General features: G+C 34.1%; 1 protein-coding gene across 1 annotated transcript in view; it reads right to left on the bottom strand.

Annotated features, from left to right (window-relative positions):
• LOC111699073 (uncharacterized) overlaps positions 1–15,407 on the bottom strand; it is a 29,031-nt gene extending 13,624 nt beyond the window's left edge. Inside the window, exons 1-16 of the mRNA XM_023469634.1 lie at positions 15,267–15,407; positions 14,133–14,377; positions 13,596–14,053; positions 12,730–13,012; positions 11,449–12,346; positions 9,996–10,817; positions 8,974–9,050; positions 8,275–8,379; positions 7,820–7,893; positions 7,557–7,649; positions 6,171–6,350; positions 5,441–5,507; positions 5,038–5,169; positions 3,390–3,584; positions 1,122–1,427; positions 71–142 (exon numbers count right to left, since the gene is read on the bottom strand). Coding sequence (XP_023325402.1) covers positions 71–142; positions 1,122–1,427; positions 3,390–3,584; positions 5,038–5,169; positions 5,441–5,507; positions 6,171–6,350; positions 7,557–7,649; positions 7,820–7,893; positions 8,275–8,379; positions 8,974–9,050; positions 9,996–10,817; positions 11,449–12,346; positions 12,730–13,012; positions 13,596–14,053; positions 14,133–14,369 — 3,999 coding nt within the window. The 5' untranslated portion in view covers positions 14,370–14,377; positions 15,267–15,407. The remainder of the gene's footprint in view (positions 1–70; positions 143–1,121; positions 1,428–3,389; positions 3,585–5,037; positions 5,170–5,440; positions 5,508–6,170; positions 6,351–7,556; positions 7,650–7,819; positions 7,894–8,274; positions 8,380–8,973; positions 9,051–9,995; positions 10,818–11,448; positions 12,347–12,729; positions 13,013–13,595; positions 14,054–14,132; positions 14,378–15,266) is intronic.
• Positions 15,408–18,700: the final 3,293 nt, after the last annotated feature.

Below are 18,700 nucleotides of genomic sequence, written 5' to 3'. Positions count from 1 at the left end.
CAACATTGTTAAAACTTAATCTTAGAAAATAATCTAACTTTATTTTTGTTTTCATGTTTAGTTAACTAACCTGAAATTCGTTGACATGTGGACATTCGGGGCACTTGAAGGGTCGGGCTTTAGAGAGATGAGCAACTTTATCCTAAACATTCATATTTAGAGAGATGAGCAACTTTATCCTAAACATTCATATTTAGAGAGATGAGCAACTTTATCCTAAACATTCATATTTAGAGAGATGAGCAACTTTATCCTTAACATTCATATTTAGAGAGATGAGCAACTTTATCCTAAACATTCATATTTAGAGAGATGAGCAACTTTATCCTAAACATTCATATTTAGAGAGATGAGCACCTTTATCCTAAACATTCATATTTAGAGAGATGAGCAACTTTATCCTTAACATTCATATTTAGAGAGATGAGCAACTTTATCCTAAACATTCATATTTAGAGAGATGAGCAACTTTATCCTAAACATTCATATTGTAAACTCATGTACATAATGAGAAAGAAGCAAATATGGTAACATAAGAGGATAAGATAACAATATTTAAAAAAATGAATTTAGAGGAACACAATAGGATGCTTTAAGAAAATTATTACTTAAAAAAATAAGTGCTAAAACCAGACAGAAAAGGGACATTAAGAAACATAGAAAAACACAGAAAAAACATGAAAGTGAAAATATGATAGCTACAAAAACCAGAACGTATGTCTGCAGTCAAAACAGAAATGATAAACCCATAATGAAAAATAGAATCAGGACTTCAAAGTTGATAAAAAGATCAAAATTAGGATGAAAAAAAGATAGAAAAAAAATAAGTCACAATATATGTAAGAGAGAAACCGAAACGTAAAAAAATAAAAAATGCTACGAAAAATCAGACAAAAAATTACAGTTTATTGTTGTACTGAATAATGAGATTAGAACTAAGGAAAGGTGGATAAAGTCTGTTTTCATTTTAATGTGACAAATTAGGACATCACAGAAACTAGTTTTACTTTTAACACTAACTAAGATTGTAGACAAGGCTAGGAAACTTTTGGAAAATCTCTATCCCCCCTTCTCCGTGGTTTTATTGTATTTGATAAAAATAAAACTGTAAGAGACAATACCTGGAAATGTTTGTGTGCTAGATGAAAAACCATAGTTTCAGGACTCACAGATTCATCACAAACAAGGCATGATTGAGTCTGGATCTGAGGACGTCCTCGCACTGTGAAGGAACCTCTGGGCCGCCCAATATTGGGCCGCGAAGCTCCCATGATGACTGGCCCAACGTTCTCAGCACTCTTGTACCCCATGACCTTGTTGTAATACTTGAACACCGCCTTGTGAATGACCCCGAAGTGAGGAAGAAGTGCTGCACGTGTGTTTGTTGTGAAACTACACCCAGCACTGGGGCAATTAAACGGAGCAGACTGAAACAATTATAAAATTAAAATGCGTTTATAGAAAACTAATTTTCAAATATAAGTGAATTTATAAATCGAAAGAAACTGTTTACTAATTTTAAAAAAATGGGAAAAACGTTTCCAAAAAAAAAAATAAAATCTTGACAAACTATTTGTGGATTGCAAAATGCAGACTAAATAGTGCAGAGGTCAGATTTAAAATTAGTTGAGGAGTAATCTTGAAATTATCTTGAGGATCACGTTTATGCAAGAAGGAATTTACGCTCCGCCTGTCCGCACAAGCATAACAATATTTTAAATCTTAAAAAGTAGAATTATTATATTTAAAGGGACTGTAAACGTGATTTCTATGTATACTCCATATATTAGTGGGCATATCCGACAACGGTATCTATAAGAGCTATCAAGTCCTAAGCTTTGCATTAGATTTCTTTCTAATTTATGTAAAAATGACCTTAACACAGTTCTTAGCAGAAATTTATTTTCTATTGCAAATGATTGTTCTGTAAATCCTTCGGATCTTAGTAAAATGTTAGTTAAGAAACAAAAGAAATATTTTGATGACCCATTGGAACATGCATGGAAAGTTCCGGATTTATTTGTGCATAATTTTGCATATTTTTCTCTTTTCTTTTGGAAACCTGTATTTTCAAAAATTTATTTAAACAAATTTAAACTACACCATTTATAAATGTATTTATATCTTTGTGTGTGAATAAATCTTTATAATATAATAATGAATGAGCTTTTTTTGAAATTTGATTTTTTTCAATTCTGATTTCTATATAAGTGAATTGCGGATTTCTGCTTACAGAAATAACGGAGTTGTCAGAATAAACACTTTTCAAGTTAGAAAAATTACGTTATCTTCTTTATTATTGATCAGATAATAAAGGTTTAAAGGGTAACTTGGTAATTAGAACCTACTCGTCATTAAATGACGAGTCACTTGAAAGCAAAACGGAAGTCCATTAACATTTTCAAATTAAACCCGCACCCAGCGACACCTGCTGAAAGTGTTCGAATTAAGATTAAAAATTTTGTTGTATGACAGTATGAGTAAGAAGTGCATTTCTTCAGATTGTAGATGCATACTACAATGCTAAAAACTGCATACTGTAAAATGCAAATTTCAAATGTCAATTAAATGCAATTTTCATAAACCATGCAAATATTAAAGAGTGAAGGGGCTAGAGGGTAATTATTGTATTAATTCGAAGGGGGGGGGGGGAGAATTTGATGTGTGAGGGTTTCCCCTTATCTTAACATTCCTATATATAAGAAACTAATTCTCACATTCCTAACATCTGCTCTTGGATAAATACTTCCTATTAGTTTGCCCCCCCTCCTTAGCACGGACAATATTTGGGTTAAAGTCTCGGATTTTCATTTTCTACAAAACTTGAATCTAGAACGAACTCGGTGTTAGTTTTCTGCTTTATTTAGTGGAGCTGAAATAAAACTTGAAATTGAAAACATTAAATTAACTTGAACTAAAAGCAAGCAGCAGTAAACTTGAGACAAAAATAATATTTGAAGTTAATTCTTAGCAACAAATACAACATTTAGATAAACCAAGAATGAATAAGTTTCATATTGGGCGCTTACGTACTGTTTAAGTTGTAAACAAACTAAGATAACAGAAGAGAGGTGGGACAATGAATTTATGTCGCAAAGAATTATGAACATTTTTACCCTTCTCATTATTTTCGTAGGATTGTGTAAACCTTTGATATTTCAAACTTAGAATCAAAGGTTTAAGACATCTGGTTGCAAAGATAAAGGGATTAGAAATCAGAGTTTGCGGCAAAGGCTCAATTACTTTGCAGGGAGAGTGAGAAAGGAAAACAATCAGATAAAGGTTAAAATGAGACGTTTGACAATCGTGTATGGCATTCTTGACATTGAAAATCATTTTATTATAATTTTTCTCATACCCCCTCCCAAAAACTTTATTAAGAATATTACCTGCGGTAGTTCGTTGTTGAGCTCCATCCTAAAATGTGCCTCGGACAGATGTCGATGAAAATCTCCGTTTTTAGTGAAGAGTGGAAACTCCTCGCAGAGCCTGCACTCGGGTTGGGTTTGGTCAGAAGGACGAGGTTTAGGAGCAGGAGGGACATATCCTTTCTCTACAGGTCTACCATGCCGTTCCAACCAATCCTAGAATACAACTAGCTGGTTAAATCTAGAATATCTAGATTAGGAGCAGGAGGGCCATATTTGTACAAATTGTGATTTTCATTTAGAAATAAAATTATGAAAGGATAAAATGCGTCAGAAGAAAAAATTATAAATACAGATGGGTCCGAATGAATAAGAAAAATACGCCAGGGAATGCTTGCAGACAGAAGATTGCAGGATGATGAAGGATTTAATAATAATTCAGAGTGAAAAGATAAATTTGAATGAATATATTTTTGACTGATGGGAGAGAAGAGGGTCGAGGGTGACGGATAAGAAACATATTTGCAAAATGTTAACGGAGCGGGATGAAAAGGAAACAGAACATTTATATCCCAAGGGGACATTACATGAGCCGGGGGTGTTTTAATGTGTTATAAATCAACAAAATTATCTATTTGAAGAAGAAATTAAAATAAGAACACTTGTCTTAAAAAAACGATCATAAAAAACATAAAGTCCAGTGGGACTCCATTAAAAATACATTCATTCCAGTGGGACTTCATAAAGAAAACATTTAGTCCAGTGGAACTTCATAAAAAAAAACCTTTAATCCAGTGGGACTTCATAAAAAAAATATTTAGTCCAGTGGGACTTCTTTAAAAAAACATTTAGTCCAGTGGGACTGTATAAAAAAAATTTGGTCCAGTGGGACTTCTCAAAAAAAACATTTAGTCCAGTGGGGCTGCATAATAAAGCATTAAGTCCAGTGGGACTGCATAAAAACATTAATAGTGAGAATTCATAAAAAAACATTAATCCCACTGACTTCTTAAAAAACATTTAGTCCAGTGGAACTGCATAAAAAACATTTAAGTCCAGTGGGACTGCATAGAAAACATTTAGTCCAGTGGGACTTTTAAAAAAAACCACTTAGTCCAGTGGGACTGCATAAAAAAACATTAAGTCCAGTGGGACTGCATAAAAACATTAATTCTAAAGAGAATTCATAAAAAAACATTAGTCCAGTGGGACTTCTTAAAAAAAACATTTAGTCCAGTGGGACTGCATAAAAAAACATTTAAGTCCAGTGGGACTGCATAGAAAACATTTAGTCCAGTGGGACTTCTTAAAAAAACCACTTAGTCCTGTGTTACTGCATAAAAAAACAAGTCCAGTGGGACTGCATAAAAAGACATTTAGTCCAGTGGGACTTCTCAAAAAAACCATTTAGTCCAGTGGGACTGCATAAAAAAAACATTTATTCCAGTGGGACTGCATAAAAAAACATTAAGTCCTGTGGGACTGCTTAAAAAAATAATTTAGTCCAGTGGGACTGCATTAAAAAACATTTAGTTCAGTGGGACTGCATAAAAAAACATTAAGTCCAGTGGGACTGCATTAAAAAGGAAGAAAAAGAGACCAAGAGTCGTCAAAAACAGAAAACATTTTATGAGACCCAAACTAGCATAAAAAGTTTTAACTAAATTACCTTGAGAAATATCTCGACTATCCCGTGTCGCGTGGCGAAGTGTCGAATTAGGCTGGTTCGGTCGAGAGCGACGTAGCGACACCGAGGGCAATTGTACGGGTAGGCTTTGGAGAGTAAGGGTGACATTTTGTCCTAAAAATATAACAAAAAATTAAATTTTTTTTTCTTAATTAAGTCTTAGTTGAACAGAACTAATTACTATAAATCGATATATCTTTACAATTTGATATTATTTCAAACGAATTCTACTAAATCAAACTTTCCAAGTTCAAAATTATTTTTAGAGAACATCAGGTTGCAGTGATATAAAGATTTAAAAATTCAGCTTGAAAGCATAATATGAGTCCATTGACAGGTCCATGGAAACGAGTAAAAACGAGACAAAATGTTAATTGCTGTTTACCTTAAAATGAACTGTGAGATGATCAGTTCTGTGTTTAGAAGGAAGTGTAGCACCACAGATAGGACATCTAGATTAGCATTTATTAAATTAATTACTTCATTCATACAGTCATTCAAAAACTATATAAATCTATAAATTCATTGTTTTTTTCTTTTTTAAAAAATAATTATGTATAAATCCATTTTTTCATTCATTGCTTTATGAGTTCATTCATTTATTAAATATTTCACACACTGTATTAATTCATCCATTAGTTCTATTTCATGTATATTGGTTTCATAGATTCATAAACAAATTTCTTTCATTCTTTGTCTCATTTTAATATTTTTCCTTTTTCTCGATTTTTAATTTCATTTAGTAAAACAGATAGATCATCCCAGTCAAAGGTTTCAGGCAATCAAATATAATTAAACTTATTTTTCAATCAACATTTTAAAGACGTATGGAATTCCCAAAACTACCTTTATAATAAATCATAATTATTCGTTGGTGAAATAATAATCAAGAAAAAATTTGCAACTAATTATTTCGGATAGTTGATTGGTTGGTTGGTTAATTCATCTTTTCTTACAAAACATATATGCAGATGGAAGATAATGACATGGTCTGTAAGGGTAATGTTTCTCAAAATGCGGTAAAATCTCTTATTTACCCCTAGATGGGCCCTGAGCATGCAGTAAAATCTTAAATTTACTCCAGAAGACGAGGGACCCTGAGATTGAGCTAGTACCTGTATGTAGAGGGTAGAGCGAGCATATTGGATCGTATCCCTGGAACCCTCTGAACCACCTCACTGCTGTTCAGCTTGTTCTTTTCCAACAACTTGACAAGAGCCTTGTGGTTTAAGCCGTAGTGAATAACAATCTGGTTTTCAGTTTCTACAGCCAGGGAGCAGCCAGGGAAGGGGCATCTAAACAACAATTTTAATTTCTTACATATTTATTTCTAACCCTTTTTTAAATTTTCCTACATTATCTTTACATTTTTCTTACATTTTTGCTTACATTTCCTTACATTTCCTTACATTTTCTTACATTTTCTTACATTTTCTTACATTTTCTTACATTTTTCTAACATTTTTCTAACATTTTTCTAACATTTTTCTAACATTTCCTTACATTTCCTTACATTTTTCTTACATTTTTCTTACATTTTTCTTACATTTTTCTTACATTTTTCTTACATTTTTCTTACATTTTTCTTACATTTTTCTTACATTTTTCTTACATTTTTCTTACATTTTTCTTACATTTTTCTTACATTTTTCTTACATTTTTCTTACATTTTTCTTACATTTTTCTTACATTTTTCTTACATTTTTCTTACATTTTTCTTACATTTTTCTTACATTTTTCTTACATTTTTCTTACATTTTTCTTACATTTTTCTTACATTTTTCTTACATTTTTCTTACATTTTCCTTACATTTTTCTTACATTTTCCTACATTTTCTTACATTTTTCTTACATTTTTCTTACATTTTTCTTACATTTTTCTTACATTTTTCTTACATTTTTCTTACATTTTCTTAAATTTTTCTTACATTTTTCTTATAACATTTTACATTTTTAAGTTAAGTTAGCTTGGAAGAAAAGGATTTATTGGGTTGTCGATTTCTAATTCCATTTACTTTTTTCCCTTGTCATTGCTATAGTGACTTTTATTGCTTTTCTTATTGTTTTTGTTTCAATCTTTTTTTTCGTTATCGTTTTCGTTTTTGTTTTTGTTTTTGTTTTTGCTATTGCTATTGCTATTGCTATTGTTATTGTTATTGTTATTGTTATTGTTATTGTTATTGTTATTGTTATTGTTATTGTTATTGTTATTGTTATTGTTATTGTTATTGTTATTGTTATTGTTATTGTTATTGTTATTGTTATTGTTATTGTTATTGTTATTGTTATTGTTATTGTTATTGTTATTGTTATTGTTATTGTTATTGTTATTGTTATTGTTATTGTTATTGTTATTGTTATTGTTATTGTTATTGTTATTGTTATTGTTATTGTTATTGTTATTGTTATTGTTATTGTTATTGTTATTGTTTTATCATTTTTGTTTAGGTTATCATTGAATTAAAAAAGAAAATTATAACTTGTTATCTTTATTATTTTACCTGTAAGGAGGTTCTGTTGATATTCCCATAATAGCAAGGATATCCTCGTAATAATGTTTGGATGCATAGTGCTTGTACAGATCAAACTGCCATCTTAACAATACATAAAATCATGGAATTGTGATAGAAAATAAAACTATTTCTACCGAAATGACCATAAGATCCATTTCATGTGAATTTAGAATTTGAGGATTTTGTTTCTAGTGAAAAACTAAAGTAAGTTGTTAAATATTTTTAACTCCAGGGGAAACCTGATAAACTACCTGAAGGTTTCACTATCACAAAGCTGACAGGGGAAGAAAACATTCCTAGCTGAGTTCACCAGGTTCACAGTGGACTAAACATTCAAGAATATGATTTTTGCCAATGGTACAATTCAATTTTGAGTTTTGTCTCCAGATTTTGTTTATATTTGGCTGGATTTATTCTTGTTTTATAACTTTATGCAAAAACTTATCAAATGTGTTTTTGTTGAAATAAAATGTAAACAAACAAACGTGCGGATAGGGATGTAATCAGACACTTAATTTTAATGTTCCAAGAACCACGGCTTGTCTTTTAAAAATATTGGTCTTCAGGACTAATTTTTCTTAATAAATAATAGTTTTATGTACGAAGTTAAATTTAAACTATACTGTACTGTACTGTACTGTACTGTACTGTACTGTACTGTACTGTACTGTACTGTACTGTACTGTACTGTACTTCGGTACTGTACCTGAAGGCCGAGGAAACCATCATCTTGATCTTGATATAAACCTTGAATCTCGTCGCTCTGGTGACAAAACTGGGGAATCTTGAACTTTATCCGCAGTCTATGCACCTGAACACAAGAAACTAAATCAAATCTAAATTCTTCTCAACAATAAACTATCCAGCTCAGCACAGGATTCTAACAAATATATTATCAAGCTAATAATATAATTACTTTCCCTTTCAATATTTGAAACAAAATCTATGATTTCTGACTTTGATCAAAATAATATCAAGTAAATTTCTTATAAAGATAAAACGCTATTCTGCGGAGGTTTTCAACAAAAATATTTAAACTATATGATTTGAATGAAGAAAACTCACCTTAAAGCAAATAAAACCTAATAAACTAGACAATTTTACTGATTTGTTTTAGCTCTTTAATTAACTGTTTGATTAAAATTCATTTTGCACCCCTTACTAAAAAATATTGAACAATATCAACTTATTAATATTATAAACTCCTTGTTATTTCTTGAAGGGACTGTTGACAAGATTTTAATTGACCCTCCATTTATAGAGTTGCATGTCCTATTCACAACTGTACCCTTTAAACCTTTTCTGACAGATGAATAAAATTGACATAATTTGTTACACAGATAGAGGTATAAAGGGTAGGATTGTGAATTAAAATTACGTTATTTTTATTGAAATAATATTTTACCTTTTTAGCGAGATCAACAAGGCACTGTCTAGGTATTATGGCCGCTAACATAAGGTTGTTGATATGATGCTGACCTCCTGAATAAAAGATTAAAGTCAATCTTTTCTAACAAAAAATTTAAATAATTTTAATCAAACCTCCGGATTTTCGATTATTAAACCCTAATTCCAGATAAATGGTAAAATTTACTGTTGCAAATTAAATATAATTTTAAGGTTTGATAATGTGAGTGAAAAAACAAAATTGTTAAGACACTGGACATTGCGCAAATAAGTAAATTTAAATACTTATTTTCACCGAGAAATCCGAGCCACTTAAGACCTTCAGGATTTAAGCTAAACATGTCTGGCATTTAATTTCTTAAATTCGAGGCACTTGTGCACATTGTATTATGCATTCTGACAAAACAGGAGGTAAATATAAAACTTCGAATTTCTTTTACCCCTTAATTTTTAATAATAAAAATATTTTTATTTTATATTTAACTAGCTGAAGGGCCCGTGAGAAATTTTTTTTTTTTTTCAGCCTATAACACCCATGAGTGTCCACAAAAACTTAAAGCTCAAACAGTCGGACCGGCTATAGGCAACATATATATATATATATATATATACGAATGTCTTGTTTTATTCTATATACTAGCTGAAGGGCCCGGCTTTACCCATGGAAAAAAAATGTAAATTTTTTTTTTTTTTAAATGTAAAAAAAAATTTTAACAAAATATTTTGATTTTTTTTTGGCCTATAAAACTTCCGGCCACCTCTGAGTGTCCACAAAAAAAATTCAGCCCAATCGGTTCAGTCGTTTGGCCGGCTATAGACAACATATTATAAATATACGAATGTCTTGTTTTATTATATAGATTAATATATCTGTTACAATAACCTGTCTTAAAATAATCTTTAAGAGATTAACAGATCCATAAGTACGTTGTTAATCTGGTAAAATCTTATCCAATATAAAAGTAAATATGCTCTAACTCTGATTTAACCATGAGAAATAGAAAAATGGCATAATCTAACCTGTAGTACAGTACGGCCATTTATAATCATCTGTCATTTTATCAACTTCAGATTTATCCTTTACTAGTCCGCCGCGCCGGAACTGATAACAATCCAGGCAGACGAACAGGCCACACATCCCACAGATCCAGTGGTAGTTGAACAGGGTCGTCTTGCACACATCACACATCTCCCGCACCCCCTTCACAGGACGCTTCCAGGTTAAACTCTTGTTGGTGCTCATGTGAACGCTAAGGCACTTCCTCTCCTGTTGAACCATGTTGCAGAACTGGTCTCCGATCAGACCCAGGATATACTTGATCTTCACAATATCCACGTCCTTGGGAGGGTTCACCTTGTCGGAGCTCCACAGAGCAATATCTGTTTCTTTGGGATCTTTGACCGGATCCAGATATCCGTCCACCATTAGATATCCGTTCCGCGTCATCCGTAGTTTACGGAAAGCGTAGAATGAGCAGGTTATATTTGAACTTTCTTCAGCAAATTTTCCTTTAAGGATGAGATCTTCCCGCTCGTAAAGAGGGATCTGTTTGCACTCTCGACACAGTGCTAGCTCCGATGCGACCTGATAACAGGGTCCGTCCTGCAGGAAGGTCTCTCCGACTTGGCGTGAGTTTAAAAGATCCTGGATATTCTTCTTGATGTCCGCCTGACGTTTGACCTCCTCAGGATCCTCGACGTTCTCCTCCTCCTCCTCCTCCTCCTCGTCGTCGATAAAATCGTCCTCGAACTCTGGTTCCTCCTTCTTGACTCTGAACTCTCTAGTCTTCATTTTCTTTCGATCTGAATCCTCTCTATCCGAGGGTTCTACTCTCTTCATGCCTGGAGTAAATTCGAATTTAAACATTAAACTTTTTAAAACTTCTGAATGTTTTCTGCAAAGAAGTTTTATTGATCAAGTCACAAAATTAAAACTAACTTCCTTAAAAGCTATTTTATGCATAATACTTCATAAATGTAGGTTATATTTATTTAGAAAATTGGAATTGCATGTTGTGGTATCTCAGATGGATTCATTTATTTTTTTGTTATTAATGCAACAATACATGGTTGAAATATTAAACAAAACAAATGGAAATTAAGTTTTCTGAAGAGTTAAATCTTATATGGTGCAGGAAAAAGAGATTGTGGCCGTAATTTCAAGTGACCCTCTATTAAAAGGGGCTTTGCACGAACCACAATGATTACTATTTAAACCTATATCTGATCAATAATGAGAAAGATATTGTCGATGTTCTTAATTAAACGTGTTCAATTTTAACGATTTCCTCAATTGTTTCTGTAGATAGAAACTACAATTGAAAATACCAATTTCTTCAAATCTGTGATATAAAGTTAATTCTAAATAGGACAAAAAATGGTACCGTTGTGAATCGGACATGCTACACCATAAACGTCTACAATTTCTTTTCAGTAAATAATAAGTTCCATAAAATGCAGAATATTTGTTTACCTTTTCTACTAGATTCTAGTTCCTTCTTAATCTCGAGCTTCTCCTGTTCTGAGAGTTGGTACTCGGACCCTCTTCTCTTCACCTCCTCACAAATATACCAATGACCGCGGGCATACAGCTTCCCGTTGACCACCCTTGGTTTCTGGACCAGGTACTTCCAATAGTAAGGGTTACAGATCCGGACTATCTTCCCACAAACACATTCAATATTAAATTTATCCTTCGCAATGCAGTAACTTCCATCCTTGGTTCGGAGATTATCCTTGAGAGCTTTCCTGAATTCCTCCATATTGGTCGGGCCACCACCACGACGTCCGCGCTTTCCTTCATTGCTGGATTTACTGGACTTGCTAGCTTTACTAGCATTGCTGGAAACACTCGCCACGCTCGCATTATCTTCATGATCAGTTTTCCCATCGGACTCTGCCTCCTCCTCGCTCAATGCGTCCTCTGGTTTACTGACTGGAGGATTCACAACCCAAGCTTCAGATTTCTTGTTCTTCTTGACAACCCAGAGCTCCTTAGTCTCGGACTTTTTCTTCTCCGGGTTCTCTCCTTTATCTGGAGGTTCGTTTTTGACCGGAGATTTGGTGATATTATTTATCTTCTCTCCTAGCAACTGAGTCATATATTTGTTCACTCCTTTATGTTTAATACCATAATGTCGAACTAGAGCTATGGCTGTGACCCCTTCATAATCACATTTATCTTGATTGCACTTGAAAGGTTTCTTATTAGACAGATTCCCCTCGGCTTGTATCTTCTTGAAGAAATGTTTCTCTACTCCGTGCCTCTTCATTAGAGTTCTAGTTTGTATCTTTGCAATGCAGAGTTTACACTGAAACGGTCCTCGTACTTCATCCATCTTCTTCCGGGGTTTAATTGTCACCTCCTCGTCCTGAGACATTAGAACAAATTAATTTTACATCTAGGTCCTCAAACATAACTTTTACCCTTGTTTTTTTAATTTGTTTATTTTATTCTAAAGAATGAGAAGTCCAATTTTTTCCCCTGCAATACGAAACCACTTGCCCCATTTGCACGGAACCCCTAATTTTCTTTGGGTTTTGTCCCCTGAACTTAAGAAAATATCTTAAGAGGAAAATATTTCTGAGATTTTGGAATAAGAAGGGGGAAAATTGCTAACTCATGCCCAGTTTTTCATTACCCCCCCCCCCCACACAAACACACAGGGCATCCAAAAAGGGAAGTATTTACCGTTGCCAGAACTATAACTATTAAAATGAAAATCACACAAGAATTATTATTTCTATATCTCACCTCGACAGATTCACTTTCAGATTCAGCTTTTTCTTCTTCCATATCATCTTCTTCTTCATCTTTACCTTCATCTTCTTCCTCCTTTTTATTATTCTTCTCCTTCCTTCCATTCTTCTCAATCTCCTTTTTATCTTCTTGTTTTCCATTTGTATCAGTTTCCTCTTCTTCCTTACTGGTCTTACTGTTTTCGTCAAGATCTATAACCTCCGCCTCCTGTTCCTCGTCCTCGTCTTTGTTACGGAGAGATCTTCGCCCTTTCCGAGGCGGAGGCGAACTTTTCCGCCTAATATGAAATTTCAGTATATATCAAGAAATATGTTTTTTTTTAAATATTCAAATTTATCAGAAAAACAATTGGTAGATAGTAAAATCGAGAGCGGCCTAAAGGTATAAAATACATCATAGCTAAACAAAAAACTTAATTTTCAGATCACGAATCAAAATTGAAAAGTAAGTTAGTTTCACTAATTAAAACACAAATGAAGGTTCCCATTAATATGATATGCAACGTTTATTAACCACCATAGTTTCAAATCATGCTTCCGTAATCCGTAGTTTAGATTTTGACCTTTTTATCTTCATTTTAGATCAATAAAATCGTATTTATTCAGAACCAAATCATAAGCAAATCTTATGCTTTAACAAAGCTTGCATGTTAGAACCAAAATTTAAAAACAAACCTAGAACATAATGTATTTATTATCTTTCTCTCCCCCCCACCCCCCTCTTATTTATCGTAAATGAACTAAAATGGGAAAGGGGGAAACAAGCGTATTACTATAGCAATCTTACAATTTGGTAGGATGATAAAAACTTAAACACTTCAACAAAAACCAAAATTTGTTCTGTTTACTGTGTAACCCTACCTTGAATTTTTGGTAACCTCCACAGGTATTCCGAGTTCATCGGAGAGAAGGTGCTCAGCGCGCGAGTGCGCGGTTGCAAGGTGCAAAATCATCTCACGCTTAGAATTAAAAACACTGCGCAACTTTTTGGCTTTACAAATGTTGCAATTATTTTCTTTAACCTCTGCCTCTAGCAGTGCTTTAAAGTGGGCGGTTGCATAATGCTTAGCTAAGGCCTCAGTTACAGGGTTAAAGTCTTTTTTATCACACAGCCGACACGAAACCTCTCGAGACAAATTTATTGTATCATTCGGATCATCTTTCTTTTCTTTCGTCTCTTTCACCGATCCGTTCACTTTCTTAGAGGGTTTGGAAGGAGGAGGAGGGGTTTCTGTCTCAGCTCTAGGTCGTCCCCGGCGGGGTTTAGGGGACTCCGCGCTAGATCTCCGAGAGGGCATTGTGTCTTCAGATCCAACCTCCTGGAGATAAAAAGAAAATTAAAGTATTATTTATCCTTTTTATGTATAATCTATTTGATTTTTTTGGTTATTAACTTACGGATTCGTTTTCAGAACTTTGAGAGCTCTCACTGTCTAATTTCTTTTTTCGTCGGCGGCGGGTGGATTTCCTGAGCGGCGTGGACGGGATTTCTGCTTCTGGGCTGGGCGCCGATACTACCACGCCCCCCTTCAGGATTGGTTTAGAGGCTGGAGGCGAATGAGCTTGTGGGTCTGGGGATTCAGTTCCCCCAGGCTTGGCCAGAAAGGCTTCAAACGCGTTTAAGAAGTCTGACATGTGAAAACCTAATAAAATATAAAGATAATGAAACATTATAAATTTCTTAAATAATGGTTAAGAGCCTGACGTTTAAAAAAAAAAATAACTCTAAACTTGAAAGCAAACTTTAGGGTTTGGGTCTGTCCCAGAGAACGATTTTTGGACCCCCCCTCCTTTCAATTTTGTACATGATTTCAGCAAATTGTTATTTTTTATTACTCTACGGTTAGGTTAAGACTATTTCTGAGCCGAGCGCTGCGGCTAGGACAGGCTAGGGGGCCGAGCGCCGCAGCTAGGAAAGGCTAGGGGGCGGACGCTGCGGCCACATGACCAATGATAACAATGTACAAAATTGAAAGGAGGGAGAGGGGCCCGGGGAGGATGGGGGGTGGCACGAAAATCGTTTCTCAGGAAATTTCCTAAATTTTTTTTTTTCAACGGTTGACATTTAAACACTATATATATTTAGAAAATGACAACTAGAGAGGAGTCAAATGACGGCTTCGCGACAAATAATTGCTTTACATTTCATACATTTCGATTAGACAAAAAAAAAACAATTGGCAAATGCAAACAAAAGATAAACATTGTATGTACTCTATGTACAAGATACTGAAGTTTATCTAGAGAGTAATAAATAAATAAAAAACAAACAAAAATTATAAATAAATAGATTGTGCCGACCAAGCCATATTTATTCGTTTTCATTAACAAATTGGATTAAATCATTATAATCGAATTCAAGGCTTTAGGAAGAAATACGTCATTATTTTGACAAAATGTAGTCTATAAATATACAAATTGAAAAACAATAATAATAATAATATGTCTACTGAATCAATTATACCCTATTAACTGAAAGATGCTACGCCATTTCTCCGTTGAAAAAAGTTCCCTACTAGGATAAAATGATACCTGTAGACGCACTACATATTGGTCAACATTTTGGTTGGATAAATTATCCGAGAAAACCTTTTTAACTCAAACATTTCAGCGCTGAAAACAAAGGTTCTTTAGTGGGATAGACGCCAGGCATAGCCGCCATCTTTTACTAAACCGCGGTCGAGTTGGCGCATTCTCATAACAACGGAGATGTCGTCTTTCCCCTTCTATCCTTCCATAAACCTTGTATTCCCCAATTATAATCCCCCCTCGACCCACTTTAACCCCTTCAACCCCCTCCCCATCTTCCCCAACCCAGAAGAAGTTTCAATATTTTATGATTTAATAAAATCTTTTTCCTCAAAAAAACACAACTTGGATTTTAAGATCAGGGGCGCATAACTTCCCATCTCTAAGGACATCTAGGACAGGGGGAGTGAAAGCTATGAATATGAGATAATTCAGCCCCCAAAAGAATGACGGAGCCTCCCCCCCCTTGAATGTCCAAAAAAGCTTTAGCTCATACCGGACAAATTCCTGTTAACGCGCCGCCCCCGGCCTGGACAATTAATATAATCGCAACTATTACAGGATTTTGGGGAGAGCGTTCGATGCCCACCCCCTCTATTTTTTTGTCCTTGCACTCGCATTCTTTACACTATCAGTTACACCTTGCTTTTTTATGCAAACGGTATAATTGTACACTGTACAGGCTGGTCCGTGAGTCGTGACCCGTTCGACCCGTACGTTATCAAATTGCCACAGATCTAAAAACACATTTTTAAAAGAAGCAGAGATTATTGGAATTATGAACTGGTGAATGATCAAGAAGAATTTTCTAGTACCAATTATTTTAAAAATATCAAAAATAAATTTCGGGATCCTATGATCCCCCTTCCCCCCCCCCAGGCGGGGAGGGTCCCATGGGCCCCAAGAATCCCAAAGTGGGAAAAATTGAAATATTGTAATACTATTAAAATAATTTTGTAATTAAATTTTATAAAAAAAATACAATTTCCGACAATTTTCTGCTATAACTGTCTCAACTCTTTAAGTTTTTACTTTTTAAGCTTTTTAGAAGCTGTGATATCACTTTGGTCCTTTAGAAATCAGTAAAAATGGTTTTTTGATGCCTTTTTTACAGGCCCACGCTTTATCACCTCTTGGGTTAAGGGGTTAGGTTTTACATTATCCCAACTCCATCCAAGGTATTAATTAAACCAGTTTATCCATCCAAACTATTAAACCAAACTCCATCCTGCAGTGGCGTACAAGGGGGGGGGGCGAGCACCCGCCCCCCCCTGCGCGTGCCCCCTCTGACGGGGGGTCCATTAATATTACATCCAGAGGCGTAAATAAGGATTCTGTAGTGGGGTAAATTTTTTTTACCCCCCCCCCCCTAAAAAAATATCATGATGTATATCAAATTATTGGTTTTAATTGGGTTTGATTTGAATTTTCCACTCATTTCTGGCATTTACAAACTCCATCAAAGAAAGGCTTCATTTCATGCCTTTCATCTTTCACCTTGTTTTATATCCTTCATTATAGTCATGCATTTTACATTAACTACAAAGATCTGTAAAAAAACTGAATTTATTTTAAGCAAAATAAAATATAGTTTTACTCTTAGAGTAAAAAGATGTTAATTTTTTAAATCTTTAGAAAAGCTACTCTGCAAAACTTTGAAAAAATAATGTCTTTGCTTATATTCTAATTTCAATTTCTAAAATTTTCTTGTCGTCAATGTAGTTTGTTAAGATCTTAAATAAATCTAACATGGAAATGGCATTTTTTAGAAGTAAATATGTATTCTTCATTGCCCATACCCTTTTTTCTATTAAAAAAACATCTAATTATAATGACATAGACTATTACTTAAGAATTTAGAATCATTTAGAATATGTTGACTTAAAATCTGAAATGTCTGAAGTATCTGCACATTTAAGTTATTCGTGCAAATTTTAAAGATATTCAATTTTAAACTCAACCTTTTTTTAAAAATAAATTCTAGGGGGGGGGGGGGTAAATAACCCCAATAATCCCAATAACCCCCCTATTTCTGCCATTGAGGGAATGTTTTTTTTTGGAGGGAGCAATTGGCAATTGTAACAATTGTAAGGGCAGTAAGTGAAGTAATCCCTGCTATTCAGGGCCTTAATAGTTCAGAGGTACCTCCAAGATTCTATGGGTGGGGGGGTAATTACCCCCCAGGATTCTAGGGGGGGTAAATAACCCCCCTTATTTACGCCACTGATTACATCTTCCTCAGGCAAATCTACTTAGCGTACGATGGGGGGGGGCGAGCCCCCGGCCCCCTTACGCGTGCCCCCTCTGAGGGGGGGGAGGTTCCATTAATATTACACCTCCCTCAGGCAATCTACATACTAAATTGCATTGCATTGCACTCCCCCAAACTAAAAGAATAAGAAAAGAATTAAATATATTCTGATTCACAACAATATTCTTCAAAGCTTTGTCTGATCAAGTATTGCATTAAACATCCATGTTTCCCATTTTGAAAACTGAATATTTTTATTTGTGGTTTCTCTACAAAAGTGACTCGCGCATTTCTTACTTCAGAAACGATGGAGAAATGAAGGTTTCAAAGGTACATCGGACATGCCACTATATAAATGGAGGGTCACTTGAAATTACGCATGTATTCCATTTAAGTATGATTACATCGTACAGAAAAAAATACTTTAAAATCTTTTGACTAAAAAAGTTTCATTAAAAAAGCTTTAATCAATATGTATTATGTATCATTCAATGTTGCCTAGGGGGGGGGGGGGCAAAAATTTTTTTTTGCGCGCTGACGCACGGAAATTGTCCCCCCCCCCCCCTACACAAAAGCTCTCGAATGCCCCTGCCATCCAAGATATAAATTAAACCTTACTCCATCCAAGATATTAATTAAACCTTACTCCATCCAAGATATTAATTAAATCTTACTCCATCCAAGATATTAAATAAACCTAACTCTAATTCAGATATTAATTAAACCTAACTCCAATTCAGATATTAATTAAACCTTAATCCATCCAAGAAATTAAATAAACCTAACTCCAATTAAGATATTAATTAAACTTTAATCCATTTTAATTTAACGTTACACCATCCAGGATGCTGATTTAACCAAACTCCATCCAAGAAATTAAAAATGGCCGTCTCCAAATAATGGAAGTGTTTTTAAAAATCACTAGCAAAGGTGAAAACTAAAATCTTGTAGAGCATATTGATACGGGCATTGCTGAAACCGGCTTAAATTTCTGAATTAGATTACAGAATAAAGGTAAACACACATTTTTAATAGAACTTAGTTAATTTTGTAAACTGATTTGAGCTCGATAAAAGACTATTGATACCCATATCAATTTGATTTTCAAATTTTCCATTTTTACTTGTTTATAATCATCAGAAACCATTTGCGACGGCCATTTCTAATTTATGAAAACTACCTTTTG

This window comes from Eurytemora carolleeae, unplaced genomic scaffold (assembly GCF_000591075.1).
Source record: "Eurytemora carolleeae unplaced genomic scaffold, Eaff_2.0 scaffold329, whole genome shotgun sequence".
Taxonomy (NCBI): Eukaryota; Metazoa; Arthropoda; class Copepoda; order Calanoida; family Temoridae; genus Eurytemora; species Eurytemora carolleeae.
Note: the sequence above shows the minus strand (reverse complement) of the source record. Positions and strands in the feature narration are given on the sequence as shown.